This window comes from Hypanus sabinus, chromosome 13 (genome assembly GCF_030144855.1).
Source record: "Hypanus sabinus isolate sHypSab1 chromosome 13, sHypSab1.hap1, whole genome shotgun sequence".
Lineage (NCBI taxonomy): Eukaryota > Metazoa > Chordata > Chondrichthyes > Myliobatiformes > Dasyatidae > Hypanus > Hypanus sabinus.
This window is the reverse complement of record NC_082718.1, coordinates 42,077,142-42,097,318: the sequence shown is the minus strand read 5'-3', so window position 1 is coordinate 42,097,318 and position 20,177 is coordinate 42,077,142. Positions and strand designations below refer to the sequence as shown.

General features: G+C 42.3%; 2 protein-coding genes across 8 annotated transcripts in view; one reads left to right on the top strand and one right to left on the bottom strand.

Annotated features, from left to right (window-relative positions):
• Positions 1–7,728, bottom strand: part of bltp3b (bridge-like lipid transfer protein family member 3B) — a 139,518-nt gene extending 131,790 nt beyond the window's left edge. For all 7 annotated transcript variants that reach the window (XM_059987496.1, XM_059987498.1, XM_059987499.1 and 4 more), the window contains exon 1: positions 7,548–7,728. In XM_059987496.1, coding sequence (XP_059843479.1) covers positions 7,548–7,591 — 44 coding nt within the window. In that variant the 5' untranslated portion in view covers positions 7,592–7,728. The remainder of the gene's footprint in view (positions 1–7,547) is intronic.
• LOC132403804 (cytoskeleton-associated protein 4-like) overlaps positions 7,552–20,177 on the top strand; it is a 31,675-nt gene continuing 19,049 nt past the window's right edge. Inside the window, exon 1 of the mRNA XM_059987503.1 lies at positions 7,552–7,916. Coding sequence (XP_059843486.1) covers positions 7,679–7,916 — 238 coding nt within the window. The 5' untranslated portion in view covers positions 7,552–7,678. The remainder of the gene's footprint in view (positions 7,917–20,177) is intronic.

Genomic DNA, 20,177 nt, shown 5'->3' with positions numbered 1-20,177 from the left:
CTAAAAGGGCAAATATTGCAATGGTCTTTTAGCTTATTTTGTAAGTCTATATATCTTATAGATATAATAGATAATTCTTTGGCAGGTCCCCGACAAAGAACAATCCAAGACCTCAACAGTGGAACAGGCAGACGAAGTTACTTCAAACTCAACAGCTGTGAAGGCGGATGAAGGCTGCAACAAATCCATCAGCTCCAATCGCCATGGTTTCTATGCCATTGGAATCAGTTGGTTGTTGTGAAGTATTATGTGCTTCTTGGAGTGCAACATCAAGTACACATTAAACAAATACACACACAGGCGTCTTAGCTCTGTGGAAATGGAATGAAGACCATCATCCTCGACCTCGAGGGATAGCCATGACGACGGAATATCTTACTGATAGACCTGAAAGCAGCTTCAATGTATATAGCCTCTCACCATTTAGTAAGTAGTCTGTCCAACGTATAGGATGAAAAGGGATGAACTCACATGTTGAAAACCAAATGGAATACTTTGTCCATAATTTTAACTGCTATGATTCCAGCACTTTTACCAGCAAATTTGTATATCCTGTTATAAAACTATATCAATAAAATTTAATTCAAATAGCTAAATGCTAATTCTTTGTACTGTAATGCTCCCCAACCTGGTGTGAGTCAAATTAATTTAATAGAGTAACTATATTATAATTAAGGTCAAGGACTAATTAAGAAATTCAGAATGTTCAGTCTTCTCAGCCTCTGTAGTCAGTCAGTTCACCCCACTTTATGTTGGAAATCAGGTCAGGATTATAACAAGAGATTTACAGATTTAAGATAGTAGATGTCAGGAAATTCTTCCTTGGATTACACTGTAACCATTCCAAGTACCTAGTATCTCCTTATTTATTCATTAAAAGGTTTGTGATGTCATTGGCAAAATAGCTTTTATTCCCCTTGAGAAGATGGGGCTAAGTTACCTGTGTAAAGGTTCTCCCACAGGTACTTGGCAACAAGTTCCACAATTTTGAGAGGATAGCGATGTATTGTTTAAGTGAATGTGTTATGGAGGGAAACTTGCAGCCTTCAGCATTGCAGAGGTCATGGTTAAGGAATTCAAAAAAGCATTACTAGCTGCTTCAATACAATGCATGGACATTACACAATGCAAGCCTGTTCTTAATGGGAGTCTCATCAAACAAACTTGCTCTTGGTGCTGCACTCACCCAGGAAAGTAGAATGATATTAATTCATTCCCTGACTTGTAACATGGTGATAAGAAAGAATCAGGTTCAGTTAGCAACTGGCAGTTGACCACATGCCCACCCACTCATCTACTCCCATGTTCACAGGATGTTGACTGTAGGAAGATTCATTGACGGCAATGCCAGTAAATGTCAAGGAAAAGTGGTTAGAATCACCAATTGAACTAGTCAGTAGCAGCCATGAACATGAGAAACAGCAAGAGTACATTGTACACTGTATTCCAGGATACAATCTCCTTGTTGATACACCAGCTATTATCTACTTTCCACACGATCTTAGTGACTGAAAATCTATATACTTCAGCCACGAACATCCACAGTCTACTGTAGAATTAAATATTTATAACCTCTATATGAAGCAAATTCTTATCCCTACTCATTCTCATCCATCGGGTAGATGGATCTCGTCAGCCTGGGAAGGCAGTCCATCTAAGAGAGGGAAAACTCTGAGTTCAAACCTCCGCTGCCTTGCAGCCATACCAACTTATGGGAAAGGCTTCGGGAGTAAACCCTGAGGACAAATCCGGAGCTGCAGTCCCTAAGGCAATCTGACGTTGCCTTCAAGCTCGTTATGGCAACCCCGACGACAACACTGGTGCCAAGCTGTATCGGCCCTTGCCCTTCCCTTGGACAATATCAGTGGCAAGGAGAGGGGAGACTCACTGCATGGGCAACTGCCGGTCTTCCATACAACCTTGCCCAGGTCTAAGCTCTGGAGAGGGCGCAGATCCATGGTCTCATGAGACTAATGAATGCCACACAATCATACTGCAGATGGGGCTTGTCAACCCAGGTTGGCAGTTCATCCGGGGGAAAGAAATGTCTGATCTCAAACTTCCACTGCATTGCAGCTATACACATTCATGGGGAAGACCTCAGGAGTAAACCTTGAGGAACAGTCCAGAGTTGGAGTCGCTATGGCAGTCCTACACTGATTTCACCACTGACCAGCATCTCCTGTGACAAAGGTGGTGTCAAACTGTATCAGCTTCTGCTGTTCCTTTGGATTCATCAGCTGCATGGAGGGGGGGGAGGCTGCAGTATGGGCAACAGTTTGCTCCACATGTTGTACTGCCCTGGATGGCATACTAGCTTTTGTGTATCAACTTTGACAGCTAGGATGCAACATCCACGGTTGACCCCAAACAACAGAGGGTCGAAGTCATACCACTATCTCAAGATTCAGCCAATCATCATCTATTCCACAACTCTTCCCAAATGACTATCTCCTTACGATCATCTCTCATTTTTCCCCACTCAAAAACAGGTTAACCTCCTCGCTTAACACAACAACCATCTTTTTCATGTGATCGATCACCTAATTCTATGCTGCAACTGTTCTAAAAATAAAAGCCATATCTTTACAACAGGTACAAAGGACAAACTTACACACAATGGTTTGGGTGTGTTGTCCCACCATGTTTTCTACAAGTGAAGCAAGACAGTCTTTCCTTTGTGCTCTAACCCTACTGAAATAGGGAGCTGCACATTTACATACTGTTTCACAATCCAGTGTACCGTGATCCTGCTGTGCACCAACCACTTTCCCACTATTTGCAAAATATTTCTTTTTCTTATTCTTACCAAAATGTGTGTGATCTGGAGTTTGGCTGATTTAAGGGCTGGGCCAGATTGAAAAAGTCAGGCTTTTCGGGCTGGAAGAGAGGAATGGGCCAGTGCTCAGCTCGCTGCCAACAAGGTTTACTCACCTCTGCGCTGAACTGAGGGCTGTGGCCTGCAACTAATGGGCTCCTGGACCAGCTGCGACGGGCTTCGTGGCTGTCAGTCCACTTTTGTGAACTTCAGTTCTTAATGTAATGTGCTTACTTTTATTACTATAACAATTCTGGCTTTCAGTCCAATGAAAAATATAAAGACATATAAATATTTCAAGATTTTCCAATGATGTGATTAATAAATACATTTAATCTAATCTAAGGCGAGAACTGCTTAAGGGTCACAATACCTGCAAACTCAACCCAAAGCTTACCAACTTGAAAAGACCCATTTATTACCAATTTCTTTACAATACAACTAAGCCTCCATCCATGCCATATGTTCATCAAACTAGCATAAACATTTATTTTAACAAACCAATGTCTGCTAATTCATGGGGTATCTTTTGAAACTCCAGATATACCCTGTGCAGTTTGAACTTGCTAGTTAGAACTTCAATAAAACCACACTAATGTTGATTACTGATAAGAAAGCTTAAGTGCTTAATTTCTTTCATGATAATGAATTCCACTAATTGGCTTATCATGCCCTTTTCTCTTACTTCCTTTTCAAGAGAGCAATAATGTTGCTTTCTATTTTAACAGCCCAAGCCAGAATGTCGTCCAGGTCCTGCTGCAAAAAAATGCTGATGGATTATTTCATTTTCCGAGTTTCACTTTACTTTTAGTTCTGACCTCATGATGGAGGGTTTATCACTGATTAAATCAGCTGAAGATAATGCTTTACCAGAACACATTACCAAGGCCAGACTCTGGAGCCAAGAGTGGCCTCCATTAACCATTAACTAGATTTTGATGAAAGCTGAACTCTTTTGATGTTGCCTGACCTGCCTCCAGCATTTTGTGTTACTCTGGATTTCCAGATTCTACTGAATCTGTTTTTGATGTAAGCTTAATGGCCTGAATCAGTAAATCACACACATTTTCTACTTCTATTACAACCCTCTTCTTTATCAAGAATCAGGGGAAAGATCCTTCACATCAATGATTCACAGACACTTAAATACTCCTGAAGTAACTAACAATCAGCTGAAGGAGCTCAGCTGGTAGAAAAGCATATATGGAATGCAGGGAACTGTCAACTTAACAAGTCAAAACCCCACATCAAGACAGAGTGGAGAGGGCAGATGGCCAGTATAAACAGAAGAAAGGGAGTGGTTAGACAGCAGAAGAAGATAACAGGTGAACTGAACAGGGGGGAAGATGGTAGGCAGGCAGCACCAGGTGGGGAGGAGTTTATTTGAAGTTGGGAAACTACCAGAGAAAGGTGAAGAACAAAAATGAGAGGCAGATGGAGCAAGGTTGGGGAGCAAATTATATAAACTGGATACAGCTCCTGCCAACTCCAACATACCTCTCATCATCACCCTCTTTTGTCTACCTCCATCTCATATTCACCTGCCACAGTCTCCCAACTCCAAACAGTCCCATACCCAGCACAACTTTAGTACTATATTTTTAGTAGTCATTATAATTAAGCAGTGCTTCTTTTAATTAATAACCATAATGACTGTACTAAAACAAGTAGTCAAAAAGAAGAAAGAAGCTTAAGGTTTAGGAAGCAAGAGTCAGACAGGGTTCTAGACGCTAGAGATTTACAAGGTAGCCAGGAAGGAGCTAAAGAGTGGAGTTGAGAGTTAGCATGAGAAGGCTTGGGCAAACAGGATTAAGGGATACCACAAGGAATTTTACACATGTGAAGAACAGGAGGACGATTAGAGTGAGTGCAGGAATGATCAGGAATACAAGAGGAAACATGTGCCTGGAGTCAGAGGAGGTCACAGGCATCCTTAATGAATACTTTGCTTCAGTATTCAACAGTGACAGGGACCTTGACATCTGTGAGGACACTGTAAAACTGGCTGATATAGAAGAACATGTTGGCGTTAAGGAAGAGGATGTCAAACACTAGTATTGATCAGTCCCTGGGACCAGATGGGATATACCCCAGATTACAATGGGAAGAGTCTGCTGAACCTTTGCCGATGATCTTTGCGTCCTCACTATTCACAGAATTAGTACCAGATGAATGGAGGAAAGGAAATGTTATTCCTTTGTTCAAGAAATGGAGTAGCGAGAACCTGGTAACCCTAAGACTAATGAATCTTACTTCAGTGATGGGCAAATTACTTGAGATTTTTAAAGACAGGATTCACTAGTGTTTAGAGGACAGTTTGATTAGTGGTAACACACAAAATGCTGAAAGACCTCAGAGTAAACTCCGACTCTTCATCTTTTTTTCCTTCAGTCTTGATGAAGGGTCTCGGCCCTAAATGTCGACTGCACTCTTTTCCGTAGATGCTGCCTGGCCTGCCAAGTTCCTCCAGCACTTTGTGTCTGTTGCTTGGATTCCAACATCTGCAGATTTCCCCTTGTTTTTGATTAGGGGTAGTCAGCATGGATTTCTGGGGAGTAGGTCATATTTTACAAGCCCGATTGAATTATCTGAGGATGTGACAAAGCAACAAATGAAGGCAGAACAGCGGATATGGCATATACAGATTTTAGTAAGGTGCTTGATCAGGTTCCTCAAGTCAGACTCATTCAGGAAGACAAAAGGCATAGGATCCAGGGAAATTTGCCTCTGCAGATTCAAAAATGGCTTGTGCATAAAAGATGGTTGTGTATGGAACGTATTCTGCCTGGAAGTCAGTGACCAGTTGTGTGGAGGAACAGATAGATGTTGGGGTCTACCATCAACAGATCCCTCAAAGTTGCAGCGCAAGATGACAGACTGGTTAAGAAAATGTTGGCCTTCATGAATCAGGGAATTGAGTTTAAGAATCACAAGATAATGTTGCAGCTCTACAAAACCCTGGTTAGACCTCACTTGGAATATTGTATTCAGTACTGATTGTCTCATTATAGGAAGGATGTGGAAACTTTAGAAAGGGTGCAGAGGAGATTTACCAGACACCATGTTTTATGATGATAGTGTGAGTGAATTAGGGCTTTTCTTTTAGGAGCAAAGCAGGATGAGAGGTGACTTGATAAGTGTAAAAGATGATAACAGGCATAGATTGAATGGATAGTCAGAGACTCCCCCCCCCCCCCAAGACAGAAGGGGGTATAATTTTGAGGTGATTGGAGGGAAGTACAGGGGGAGGGATGTTGGAAGTAGTTTATTTACACAGAAAGTGGTGAGTTGCGTGGAACTTACTGCTAGGGTTCATGATAGAGGTTGACACATTAGGGACATTTAAGGAATTCTTAGATAATCTCATGGATCACAGAAAAAATGCAGGAAGGAAATGTTAGATTGACGTTAGAGTAGGTTAAATGTTTGACACAATATTGTGGGCCAGAGGCTGCACTGAGCAGTAATGTTTTATGTTCTAAGCATGGAACACAAAGAAATCTTGCACCACAATGAGTCAGAGAAAGTACACAAATGCATTAGTTTTCCCAAGCACTTACCAACCACAACACTGATAAACTGAAAGAAAGGCAATCATGAACTTTCAAACACATTAGCCTTAGATGTACTTGGATTTATTTGCGTATGTTAACTCAATCTCCAGCCACCAACACCAAACTATACAGATTAAAATAAAATCCCGAATTTTCTTGCGGATTTCAAATGTACAGTTCCTACACGTGTTAAAAAACTAGTATGTCAACACCGAGTCAGCATATTACAGTAATATGTACAAATTACACAAAGTATTGCGAAAACAAATTGCTCTATTGGCCCTGCAGCGGTCTAAATCAACGATTGTATCTGCTAAACACAGCAATTCAGTTTCAAATCAACATCACCCTCAACCGTCCACTTCTCTGCAGTTTCATACTGAACACCCAGGAGTTAAACTTTTGTATTGATTCGTTTCAACTAAGCACGCCGTTTCACTGAAAGCCCTGTTTTAATATATGGTCAAAATCACAGTTTGAGATTATTCCCTCTTTATTGCTATGATGGACACTATCACAATGGCAAAATTCGTTGCTGCTTTCCTCCCCTTCAATATGGTTCTCTGAGACAACTCGGAGCTGGAAAATCTGACCCGAACAGACTGTCTCCACCCCGTCTCGACGTGTCAATTAGTACAGCATTAAACACTTCTCTGCTCAATTAATTCAATTTTCACCCGCAATGCTCACATGGCTAAACAGTTGACAGTCTGCAAGTGCAGGTTAAAAGAAAGCCGATCTCAGTAGGAAAGAGGACGTGAAAAGTTTTCTCTACTCCCGCTCTATTCTCAGCTATCAGTTAACAAAAAACAAGGAAACGTGTAATTTTCTCCTTCACTCCGGCTGAAATATCAGAACCAGCGACACATCTCTGGTCTTGTTTCTGCTGTAGGTTCGCCGCTATTTCCGAATCCTTGTCAATGCGCGATTAGCCCATCAGTGTGCGGCTCAGATTTCACTCAACATAACACCGGAGAGGGAGAGGGAGAGGGAGCGGGAGCGGGAGGTTTCCGCGCATTGTGTCATAGTGCGGGAGGGCTCCGGGGAAACAGGAGAGGCGACCGCTGTCGTCCACACTTTCCGGGCAGGATAATATAGGAGCGGCGAGGCCCGGAAACATCCTCCTAGTCAGAACCAAAAGCAGTAATCACCCTCCCACATACCGCATCGCTCACCTGGACAAGTGCTTCAGGATCTGCTTCTTAATGAGTCCCGCCATCACTCACGGTCCTTCAGGAAGACATTAACGAACCGCTGCCATATCAGACAATCCTGTGCGGATGTGGCATCAGGCGGACTCTCCTTCATGCACCCCCTCACTGCCGAGCTTCTTCCATTACTGTCATCGATGGACACTGGATCAGAGCGAGGTCTGCGGGGCAAAGCGCGGCGCCGACCAGACCGAGATCTGCGGGGCAAAGCGCGGCGCCGACCAGACCGAGATCTGCGGGGCAAAGCGCGGCGCCGACCAGACCGAGATCTGCGGGGCAAAGCGCGGCGCCGACCAGACCGAATCTGCGGGGCAAAGCGCGGCGCCCACCAGAGTGAGGTCTGCGGGGCAAAGCGCAGCGCCCACCAAAGTGAGGTGTGCGGGGCAAAGCGCAGCGCCCACCAAAGTGAGGTGTGCGGGGCGAGGCGCGGCGCAAGCGAGGTGTATGGGGCAAAGATCAGCGCGGATCAGAGCAAGGAACAAAACGGCTGGAGGAACTCAGCGAGTCGAGCAGCATCTAGATTGGTGCGGGGGTGGTGTAATTGCCACGCTTTGGATCGAAACCTTGCATCATCTTCTACAGTTTGGTTTTTTTTTGTCCCAGTATCTAACATCTGCAGTCTCTTTGTCATCCATTTGCGGGGCAAATTGGCGTCAATCAGAAAGGGGCCGGTTGAACAGTTTGCGAGGGGAGTGTGTCTAAGCACCAATCAGAACGAGGACAGGTAGAGGAGAGCACCTATCAGAGCGAAAAGTTTCGGACAGAGTAAGTCTTGACGTTTGGGGAAGAACCTGAATTGAAATGACGGAATGACCAAATCAAGGTGTAAAATATAGTTCCAATATTTGTCCTCTAAAACAGTGCAAACATTAGTAAATGCACCGCATCACTTCATCAGAGGTGTATGATGCCGAAATTTGCTTCTACTGTGGGTGCTAAGGTAACGGATCAGACCAATATGGGACCCGCAGATTTTGCCGCAGGGTGGGGAATGCATATTGCTTGTTTGTGAATTGGTATACGCCATCCACAATTTATAAACAAGAGAAAATCTGCAGATGCTGGGAATCCAAGAAACACACACACAAAATGCTGGAGGAATTCAGCAGGTCAGGCAGCATCTATGGGAAAGTGCACTGTACAGTCGACGTTTCAGGCCGAAACCCTTCGGCAGTACTGAGAAAAAAACGGAGGAGTGGATTTTAAAAAGGTGAGGGGAGAGGAGAGAGAAACACAAGATGATAGTGAAACCTGAAATAAAGAGCTGGGAAGTTGATTGGTGAAAAAGGTTCAGGGCTGGAGAAGGGGAGTCTGATAGAAGACGACAAAAGGCCATAGAAGAAAGGGGGGAAGCACCAGAAGGAGGCGATGGGTGGGCGAGGAAATAAGCTGAGAGAGGGAAAGGGGGGTGGGGAAAGGCTTTACCAGAGAAGTTTGAGAAATCAGTGTTCATGCAATCAGTTTGGAGGCTGCCCAGACAGAATACAGGGTGTTCCTCCAACCTAGGGGTGGCCTCACCACGATAGTGGAGGAGGCCACGGATAGACATGTCTGAATAGGAAGTGGAATTAAAATGGGTGGCTGCTGAGAGATCCCACTCTTTCTGGCAGATGGAGCATAGGTGCTTTGCGAAATGGTCTCCTACGTTGGGTCTCACCGATGTACAGGAGGCCACACCGGACACAGTATATGACCCCAACAGACACAGGTGAGGTGTCGCCCCAACAGACACAGGTGAGGTGTCGCCTCACCTGGAAGGTCTGTTTGGGGCCCTGAATGGTTGGGCTTCCGCGTATTCATGGTACATGAACTGGACAATAAATAAAAAGCTGGGGATATGCCATCTAATGCTCCAGTAGCTTTGTGGTTCATTAAGATGATGACTGATCTGCTTCAACAGCAATTACATTCCCTTAGTCTCTGTACTGAATGGGCATAACCTTTGACTTCAGTTGACCTCGGGAGTGCAAAATTCCAAAGGTCTACCATCTGGCATTGGAATTTCTTCTCATCTCAGACATAAATGATTGACCTCTTATTCTCAAACTCTGCCTTGGTATCGATCTCTTCAGCCAGCTCAACATCATTCTTGCATCTCACCTGTCAAGCCCTTCAAGAATGAAATCTCTCATTTTTCTAACCTTCAAGGAATACAGGCTTAAGCAACTCTATCCTATGGCCAGCCTGAAATAATCAAGTGAACCTCTGCGGCACTCCCTATGTGGCAAAGATATCCTTTCTTTCATAAGGATCACTCTAGTTGTGGACCCATCAATGCCCTATACACTTTAATCAATCCTACTTGCAATCAGGGCTAATGTACTGTTTGTCTTCCCAATGCCTTGCTGCATCTGTATGCTGGCCTTCAGTGACTAGAATATAAGTACACTTGGATCACTTTCAACAACAACATGATCCAGTCTTTCACCATTTAACAAATACCTGCTTTTCTCTTATATGCACCAAACTGGATGGTATCGTGTTTTCCTAAATCATATGTGTTGCAGTGTTGCAGTCCATTCACTTGGCTTGTTCATATCCCCTAGAAGCCTCTATTGTACTCACAATCTCACCCAGTTTAAGAAAGATTGAGAAAATTCAAAGTGACCCATGAGGGATGATTGATAAGTTTGTGGCCTAAGGTAGAAGGAGTCAATTTTAGAAAACCTAGCACATTTATTTTTCAACATAGTCCCCTCCCACAGGTGCACACTTAGTCCAATTTGTATAAGTGGTCCACAGCAGGGGTGATTGATAAGTTCGTGGCCTAAGGTAGAGAGATGAGATACAGCTCTCTTTACATGCACGTGCAGTTCAACTGTTTGAGTCAAAATGCAGAAAGTTTGAAGTTAATAACTCATCACCTTCTACCTTAGGCCACAAACTTATCAATCACCCCATGCTGTGGACCACTTCTGGAGGTCCAAGACTCTGACTTCTACAAAGAAGGGATCGGTATGCTTCACGACCGCTGGCCTAAGTGTGTAAATGTAGGAAAAATAAATGTGCTAGGCCACAAACTTATCAATCACCCCTCGTAAGTAGTAAGGTAGAAGCAATGTCACAATGATGCACCTCAGCTTCTGCAAGCTTCCCGCTGGAATGGAATTACTCTACAAGGCCAATGGGAAATTGTTCAAGCTACTTTGCATGCACTTCAAAGCCAGGGTAATCTCCATGGGTGTGGTTTCCATGTTCAGTGCTCATCCATGCTAGTTTATATTATCTCTATTTATTCAGGCATAAATTCCAAGACCAAAATGATGAGGCCTCTGTCAGTCAGGGTCGACCTTCGATGTTACATCCTAGTTATCTAGATACGCAAGCCAGGGTGGTACAATGTGGAGAGCAAGCTGTTGCCCATGTAGCAAGCTCCCCCTCGCGATGCATCTGATGAACCCAACCCAAGGGAATGGCAGAGACTGATAACAGTTTGGCACCAGCAGTGTTGCAGGAGTTGCCAGTCAGTGTTGAATTCAATGTAGGGCTGCCTTAGGGACTCCAGCTCTGGATTTTTCCCTCAGGGTTTACTCCCGAAGCCTTCCCCATGAGTGGGTATAGCCGTAAGGCAGCGGAGGTTTGAGATCAGAGTTTTCCTTCCAGGTGAGTTGCCAACCATGGCTGACAAGCCCCATCTGCCCGAAGCAACTGGTTTCAAGGCGCCGGTAACCTGCCTTTGCCTGTCAGTAGGAACAGTTCCACCAGGCTTAGTGAAGGCCTGGAGCTGGACTTGGTTGACAAAGACTATTTGAGTTGCCTGCCATTGGGAGCATTTAACAGGTAGTGGGAGTTTGTCCCCACTATCACTCTGGACTATAAGAACCATTATTTCATGTGAAATGAGTCAACATTCTCATAGACCTCTATATCCCCACCTGCAACTCAAGCATCCAAACATCACAAAATCCTTTGATTCTGTTAACCCTGAGACATTATGGTGAGCCCCTTTAAATATGACTACGCTCCAAGGAAACAGATTTTGTTTTGTTTTGTGAAGAAATTGTACTTGCTGGAAAATGGTTCATCTTCAACATTTTATCACCCTAATGAAGTTAAATCACCTTTAAAAAGAAAAGAAATTTACATTTGTCTACTATTTTTGAAATCTTTTAAGGATGTCTCAGATCACTTCATAGACCATTAAGTAACTTTTGAAGGCTAATCGACTAATCACTGTTGTTAAATAGAAAATATGGCAGCCAATTCCTGCTCCACAAACAGCAAAGTAATGAAGATCAAGTAATCTGTTTTAATTAAAATGGTTGATGGATAAATGTTGGCCAGGGCATTTGGGATAAGTTGTCTGTTCTTTGGATTATTGCTGAGAGTTCTTTAATCAAACAACAGAGAGATCAAACTTGATTGTTCTTTTTAGTTAATTCCAAGAATAATGCATCTTCAATGAATTTCATTCCATCGGTAGTTCACTGACATCATACACTATAGTCAGTTTGATGGTCGTGCAAATTCCTGACACAGAGACAAAGCTGCTGGCAATTGGATGGTAGTTGGCAATAAAACATTGGATCTGTTTTCCTTCCATAGATACTGTCATTTTCTATTTTTAATGTAATGGTATATTTCTACGCTCAGTCCGCCAGAGAAAGCAGGATCTCCCAGTGGCCACACATTTTAATTCCACGTCCCATTCCCATTCTATCCATGGCCTCCTCTACTGTCAAGATGAGGCCACACTCAGATTGGAGGAACAACACCTTATATACCGGCTGGGTAGCCTCCAACTTGATGGCATGAACATTGACTTCTCTAACTTCTGTTAATGCCCCTCCTCCCCTTCTTACCCCATCCCTGACATACTTAGTTGTTTGTTTTTGTTTCTCTCTTTCTGCCCATTAGTCCGCCTGTTTTCCATCTCCTTCTGGTGCTCCCCGCCCCTCCCCCTTTCTTTCTCCCGAGGCCTCCCATCCCATAATCCTTTCCCTTCTTCAGCTCTGTATCCCTTTTGCGAATCACCTTTCCAGCTCTTTATTTCATCCCAACCCCTCCAGTCTTCTCCTATCATTTCACATTTCCCCCTCCCTCCACAACTTTCAAATCTCTTAGTATCTTTCCTTTCAGTTACTCCTGTCGAAGGGTCTCGGCCCGAAACGTCGACTGTGCTTCTCCTTATAGACGCTGCCTGGCCTGCTGTGTTCCACCAGTATTTTGTGTGTGTTGCTTGAATATTTCTGCTGCTTTTTGTATGAATATTGTCTTGTGCTCTGCTTATGTTGTATCTGGGGATCAATACTATAATATTTACCCTAATATTGTGTATTTATACATTATTTACAAATATATTTTGGGGATAACATCAGTTATCAGTGTTTCCTTTGGGAGTTGACATTCTGGAGAAATTGACTTCTACGGTGAAAACCTATAAATACCTGGTGCAAAAATGATCTTGATCATTTTCATCACTAGACTTGGGCTATATAGACATCAAAAATATATCCCTTCAAAACAAGATATGGTTTAATTGAAATTGAACTGTAGTTCAGATGTAGTCTTGATAAAGGGTCTCGGCTCAATATGTTGACTGTTTATTCCTCTTCATAGCTACTGCCTGGCCTGCTGAGTTCCTTCGGCCTTTTGTGTGTGTTACGCTGGATTTCCAGCATCTGCAAAATCTGTTCTGTTATGGAAGTTAATGTGTATAGTATTATTATAAATCCATCACACTACACACAAACAAAGGCTTTCATAAACCAAATAATTTTCAGTGCAAGAAGGTTGAATAATCTGCCAGAATACATAATAAAATTAAAGAATCATCTTTCTTGAACAAATTTAACATTGATTCTCAGAGCTGAGGAAAATGATCTTCTGAAACTTGCATGATTCTGTAGGTAGGGTGAGTGTGGCAAGCTGGATAGTGAAGATATTTTCCCCGACAGGAATCTCAATCAAATAAATATTCAGGCTACATTCGCCAGAATGATGAACAACTGTGTTTGGTAGACCATGGGATGCATCTTTGCATTTCCACTCATTTCTTCTTCCACCACACGCCGCCCTCCTAAACTGTAACAATTAGGACTGGGTTGAGCAGAACATTCTGTATAGACTCAGTAACTCACTCCCCACACCTGCTCACATTTCTTCTATTACAGTTTTGCTCTGATCCTCTCCCACATTCTTCTTGTTCATTCCCAATGTACAAAAAAAAGGGGTTATTAACAGGAACAGAACCTGTTGTAACTTGAGGAATGTCTGGAGACTCCCAGGATAGGGGTCAACTGCTGAAGGAGAATATAAGGTATTTTTTTCTCTCAGAAGGTTGTGGATTTCTAAAATTCACAACCCCAGCAAGCTGTAGAGGCAGAACAAAGTTTCTTTTCTGGCTATGAATATATTTAATGACTCAGCAACTACAGTTAACTGGGATAATGAATTCCTCAGATTCACAAGTCAGAGGGAAATCATTCCTCCTTATTTTAGTCCTTAAATCATTGATCCATTTTCATTCTTATTCAGTCAGGGACTATGGGTTTCACAAGTTAAGCCTGAGTTCAATTGCCCATCCCTAATTGCTCTTAAGAAGGTGGTGGCGAGCTCCATTCTTGAATTGCTGTAGTCCTCAAGGTGAGAGTTAGGGAGAGAGTTCCAGGATTTTGACTCCGCGATGGTGAAGGAACGGCGATATGTTCCTGACTCGGGTGATGTGCGGCTAGGAAGGCAACTTCCAGATGGTGATGCTTCATGTTTTTGGTGTCCTTGTCTTTCTAGCTGGTAGGGGTTGCAGGTTTGCAAGATGCTGTCTACGGAGTTGCTGCACAGCATCTCGTAGATTGTACAAACTGCTGCTACTGTGTGTCAGTGGTGGATTAAGTGAATGGTTGTGGATGTGGTACCATAGTGGGGGATTCTATGAGAGTAATGCTTTGGTTCCATAACCTATAGATTCACTTTCAAGGATTCTCCAACTCATGTTCTCGATATTAATTGTTTATTTGTGTACTATTACTACAAACCTCATTTCCAGAAAAGTTGGGATATTTTCCAAAATGCAATAAAAACAAAAACCTGTGATATGTTAATTCACGTGAACCTTTATTTAACTGACAAAAGTACAAAGAAAAGATTTTCAATAGTTTTACTGACCAACTTAATTGTATTTTGTAAATATACACAAATTTAGAATTTGATGGCTGCAACACACTCAACAAAAGTTGGGACAGATTTAAAATAAGATTGAATAGTGTACAGAATATTCAAGTAACACCGGTTTGCAAGACTCCACATTAAGCAGGCTAATTAGTAGCAGGTGAGGTATCATGACTGGGTATAAAAGTAGCGTCCATCAAAGGCTCAGTCTTTGCAAGCAAGGATGGGTCACGGCTTACCCCTTCGTGCCAAAATTCGTGAGAGAATTGTTAGTCAGTTCAAAAGGAACATTTCCCAATGCAAGATTACAGAGAATTTAGGTCTTTCAACATCTACAGTACATAATATTGTGAAAAGATTCAGAGAATTCAGAGACATCTCAGTGTGTAAAGGGCAAAGTTGGAAACCACTGTTGAATGCGCGTGATCTTCGAGCCCTCAGGCGGCACTGCCTAAGAAACCGTCATGCTACTGTGACAATTATAGCCACCTGGGCTCGGGAGTACTTCGGAAAACCATTGTCACTGAACACAGTCCGTCGCTGCATCCAGAAATGCAACTTGAAACCGTATTACGCAAGGAGGAAGCCATACATCAACTCTATGCAGAAACGCCGGCGAGTTCTCTGAGCCCGAGCTCATCTCAGATGGACTGAAAGACTGTGGAACCATGTTCTGTGGTCAGATGAGTCCACATTTCAGCTAGTTTTTGGAAAAAACGGGCGTCGAGTTCTCTGTGCCAAAGATGAAAACGACCATCCTGATTGTTATCAGCGAAAGGTGCAAAAGCCAGCATCTGTGATGGTATGGGGGTACATCAATGCCCACGGCATGGGTGAGTTGCATGTATGTGAAGGTACCATTGACTCTGAAGCGTATATTAGGATTTTAGAGAGACATATGTTGCCATCAAGGCGATGTCTCTTCCAGGGACATCCATGCTTATTTCAGCGGGACAATGCCAGACCACATTCTGCACAGGCTACAACTGCGTGGCTTTGTAGACACAGAGTGCGTGTTTGACTGGCCTGCTGGCAGTCCAGATCTATCTCCTATTGAAAATGTATGGCGCATCATGAAGAGGGGAATCAGACAACTGAGACCACAGACTGTTGAGCAGCTGAAGTCTTGTATCAAGCAAAAATGGACAAAATTTCCAATTGCAAATCTACTATAATTAGTATCCTCAGTTCCAAAATGATTAAAAAATGTTATTAAAAGGAAAGGCGATGTAACACAATGGTAAACATGCCTCTGTCCCAACTTTTGTTGAGTGTGTTGCAGCCATCAAATTCTAAATTTGTGTATATTTACAAAATACAATCAAATTGGTCAGTAAAACTATTGAAAATCTTTTCTTTGTACTTTTGTCAGTTAAATAAAGGTTCATGTGAATTAACATATCACAGATTTTTGTTTTTATTGCGTTTTGGAAAATATCCCAACTTTTCTGGAAATGGGGTTTGTATTAAGTGTTTCTTTCTAGTTTTGTATTTGCACAGCTACTGTCTTTTGCACAATGTGGTGTTTGTCCATCTTTGCTGCGTTTGGTTTTTCATCGATTCTGTTGTGTTTCTTTATATTTACTGGGATTACCCACAAGAAAACGAACCTCAAGGTTTGTGAGATTCATTTTACCATCTATTATATCACATGACCAGACAGGATTTATTAAAAATCGCTACTCACATTTTAATATACGTCGGTTGTTGAATGCGATATATTCATCATCCAAAAAATATCAGAGTGTACTTTGATTATAAATTTACTCTGAACTTTGCCTGACTCCTTCACAAGGGGAAACATCCCCACGTTAAACCCTGTCAGAATCTTAGATGTTTCACTAAGAATCCCTCTCAGCTTTAACTACAGCCCAACCTTCCTTCATAAAGTCGATCATGGGTAAAGTTCTCACCACCATTGAGAACATCTACATGAAGCGTTGTTGCAAGAAAGCAATCTTCATATCAGGGTCCCCCACCACCCAGGACCATATGACCATAAGACAAAGAAGCAGAATTAAACCATTCAGCCCATCGAGTCTTCTCTGCCATTCCATCATGGCTGACATGCTCTCTTTTCACTGCTGCCATCAGGAAGAAGGTACAGGAGCCTCAGGACTCACACCACCAGGTTCAGGAACAGTTATTACCTCTCAACCATCAGGCTCTTGAACCAAAGAGGATACTGTAACTTAATTTAATCAACTTCACTTGCCCATCATTCAAATGTTCTCACAACCTATGGACTCATTTTCAAGGACTCTTCATTTCATGTTCTTGATATTTACTGTTTATTAATTTATTATGATTGTTTCTTTCATTTTGTATTGTTTATTTCAGTCTGTTGTCTTTTGCACACTGGTTGAATGCCCAAGTTAGTGTGGTCTTTGATTGATTCTACTATGGTTATTATTCGACAATGGATTTATTGTGTATGGTCGCAAGGAAATAAATCTCAGGGTTGCATATGGTGACATATATGTACTTCGATAATAAATTTACTTTGAACTTTAAACAAAACTCTGAACTCTGGAATCATCCTGGTAAGCTATAGCCATACTGTTTCCAAATCTGGTATCTATCCATCCCCAAATAGGGAGATCAAAACAAACAGGAAGATCATTGTTCCACGTCTGTCTCACCACACCTCTTAGAGGTTTGCAAAATTTTAGAATTTGGGTGCAATGAAGTTGTTAATTCAATGCAAAGTAAATTTTTTGAACTACAAGGGTCTGGGGGCTTGTGTGTTGAGGCCATCCGTCAGTTATTAATGATTTATTGATTTCAGGAACATGCTTGAGGACCATATGCCCAGCACCTCACTCTTGGTCGCTAATCAAGGAGTTTCTCACCTTTTCTTGGACCCTCAATTGAATGATAGTTTGTTATTTTTATACCTTTTTAACTATGTCCATGAAACTTTGGCTGATTGGGGTAGCCACTTAATTGGGCCAAAATATACTGGTCCTGATATGTCCCTTTAACTGGGATTCACTGGAATTGTTGGATTATCTTGATCTGAATCTTGATTTGACAATGTCTGGTCATGAATGTACATGCTGCAGAAAACAATAACGAGCCACATGTATTTTTTCATACATATTTCAGAAGGTGCTTGTAGACTGCAATGAAATTACTTCAGTTGTGCTTGCCCTACTAAGCATTGTTTGTCTGCAGATCAATGATTTCCATCTGTGGAGGTTCTTTTGCTTAATGAATGCCAACAATAAAATAGACTGTCAAAGTAATAGAAACGGGTCGCATTGCTCACAGTGACTGGAGATCTGTTTGGTGATGTCTATCTGGAGCTTTCTCTCTGTGACCCTGTAGATTTCAATGAATGCTGCATGTCTCAAAGTCGCTATGCTTGTTGGGGGGTGGTGGTGGTGGTGGTGGTGGTGGTGGTGGTGTGTGTGTGTGTGTGTGTGTGTGTGTGTGTGTGTGTGAGAGAGAGAGAGAGAGAGAGAGAGAGACTGTATTTTACTGCTATTTTATCTGGGCTTGTTATATAAAATATAGTGAGCTCCATCACGGGCGCTTGCCTCATAGCATCCAGGACATCTTCAAGGAGTGATGCCTCAAAAAGGCGGCATCCATCATTAAGTACCCCCATCAGCCAGGTATTGCTACCATCAGAAAGGAAATACAGAAGCATGAAGGTACATGCTCAACGATTCAGGAACAGCTTCTATCCCCTCTGCCACCGGTGATATAAACCTAATTCTGAATATATGTGCCTTCTGTTGTGTGTGATTGTTGGTATTGTGTCTAGAATAACGTTCTTTTGTATAGTTGTATTCATGGGTATTCGTGCACGATTGAATGGCCATTAAACTTGAACTTGAATTTGAACAGTAGATTGTCCTCAGTCGTGGTGTCAGAAAATGGTTACAGGGAAATACCTGGGCAAATGGGGTTGCTCAGCTGACACTTTATATGCTGGCCAAATTGCCTCTCTTTTAGGGGAATGTGACATTTCTAGCGATGTATTTTGTTTTTGCAGTACAAGTCCTTTGGAAATTACATCGCCAGAGCTTAGTTCTGTCTGGGAGTTGTACAAGTTGGAAAATAACCGAATCTGCGCTCCGCTAATGGCTTACAAAGCAGCTGCAACGTTATCTCGATCCTTTCATTTTGCTTTAAAATCGCAGAGTACCATTCCTATCTTCAATAATTTAATGTTAAAGTCACTTAAATACTAAATTAGATCCACTGAAAGAACAAACTTCCTTGGTTACCTACGTTCTTTCACAGGACTTCCCTTTTCAGCCCTGAATGTGATTCCTTTGGTGCATAATATCAGAAATCTTTTGAGTACAGTGCTCTGCCGTAGCTGAGCCAGGGAATATCAATGTGGCCGAGTTTATTGCTGCAATGTTCGTCAATTCCTTCGAAATAGCTTTGGAATTCTCCGAGTTGAGTGCATGAAAATGGATGAATACCACCACTGACACAATTTTCAGAACATCACGCTATCTAGCCCCTATAAGGGCCACGAAGCCCCTATTTTTAAATAAGACCATAAGATAAAGGAGCAGAATTCGGCCATTCCGCCCGTCGAATGCTCATCGGGGCTGATTTAATATCCCTCTCAAACCTGTTCTCATGTCTTCTCTCCGTAACTTCTGATGCCCTGACTAATTAAAAACCTCTGCTTTAAATATACCTAAAATGTGCTGTATAATGCAGAATAATCCCATTCATTTTAATTTGCCAACTATTCCAAATTAATCTTACCAATCATTATCATGATGCCTGCTCTGTCAGTGACAATTCACTTCGAGATTTCCACTTTGAATCTCGACCCTGGTAAAATTACCGGCCCCTTTCATGCTATAGAGATCTGCTGTGTCAGCACACACAAGATGCTGGTGGGACACAGCAGGCCAGGGTCTCGGTCCGAAACGTCGACTGTGCTTCTCCTTATAGATGCTGCCTGGCCTGCTGTGTTCCACCAGCATTTTGTGTGTGTTGCTTGAATTTCCAGCATCTGCAGACTTCCTCGTGTTGGCTGTGTCAGCAATGTCTTCCTCACATTTCTAGCAACTAAAAAAAACTTGAAAACCTGTTGCTGCGTCGACTGTTCATCGCCTAAAAAAAATTCTGGTAACTGCTAGATTACAAAACTTTCTGTAACATTGTCTTTCTGGATATATTTCCTCGAATACTTTCTGAACTGCACTGCTTGATAAACTCTTCCGTAAAATTCTTTCTGCCCTTTGCTATCAACTGAGACACTCAACGGAGGCAACATTTTTCTTGTACTTTCATTAAAGAGGTTACTCTTCAAGTTTTGATTTCTTCCTGAAATTACGCGTTCATTCAGAGAAACTACCCTAGTGTTTTCTCTCATTAGGCTTGTTTGTTATATTGTCATGTTATTGTTATATCATATTAAGTTATTGCTTTTATAGAGACGCAAAAATATTCATCTGGACACTTTCATCAATTGGCGATATTTTGACGTTTCTTTGACACAATGGTTTA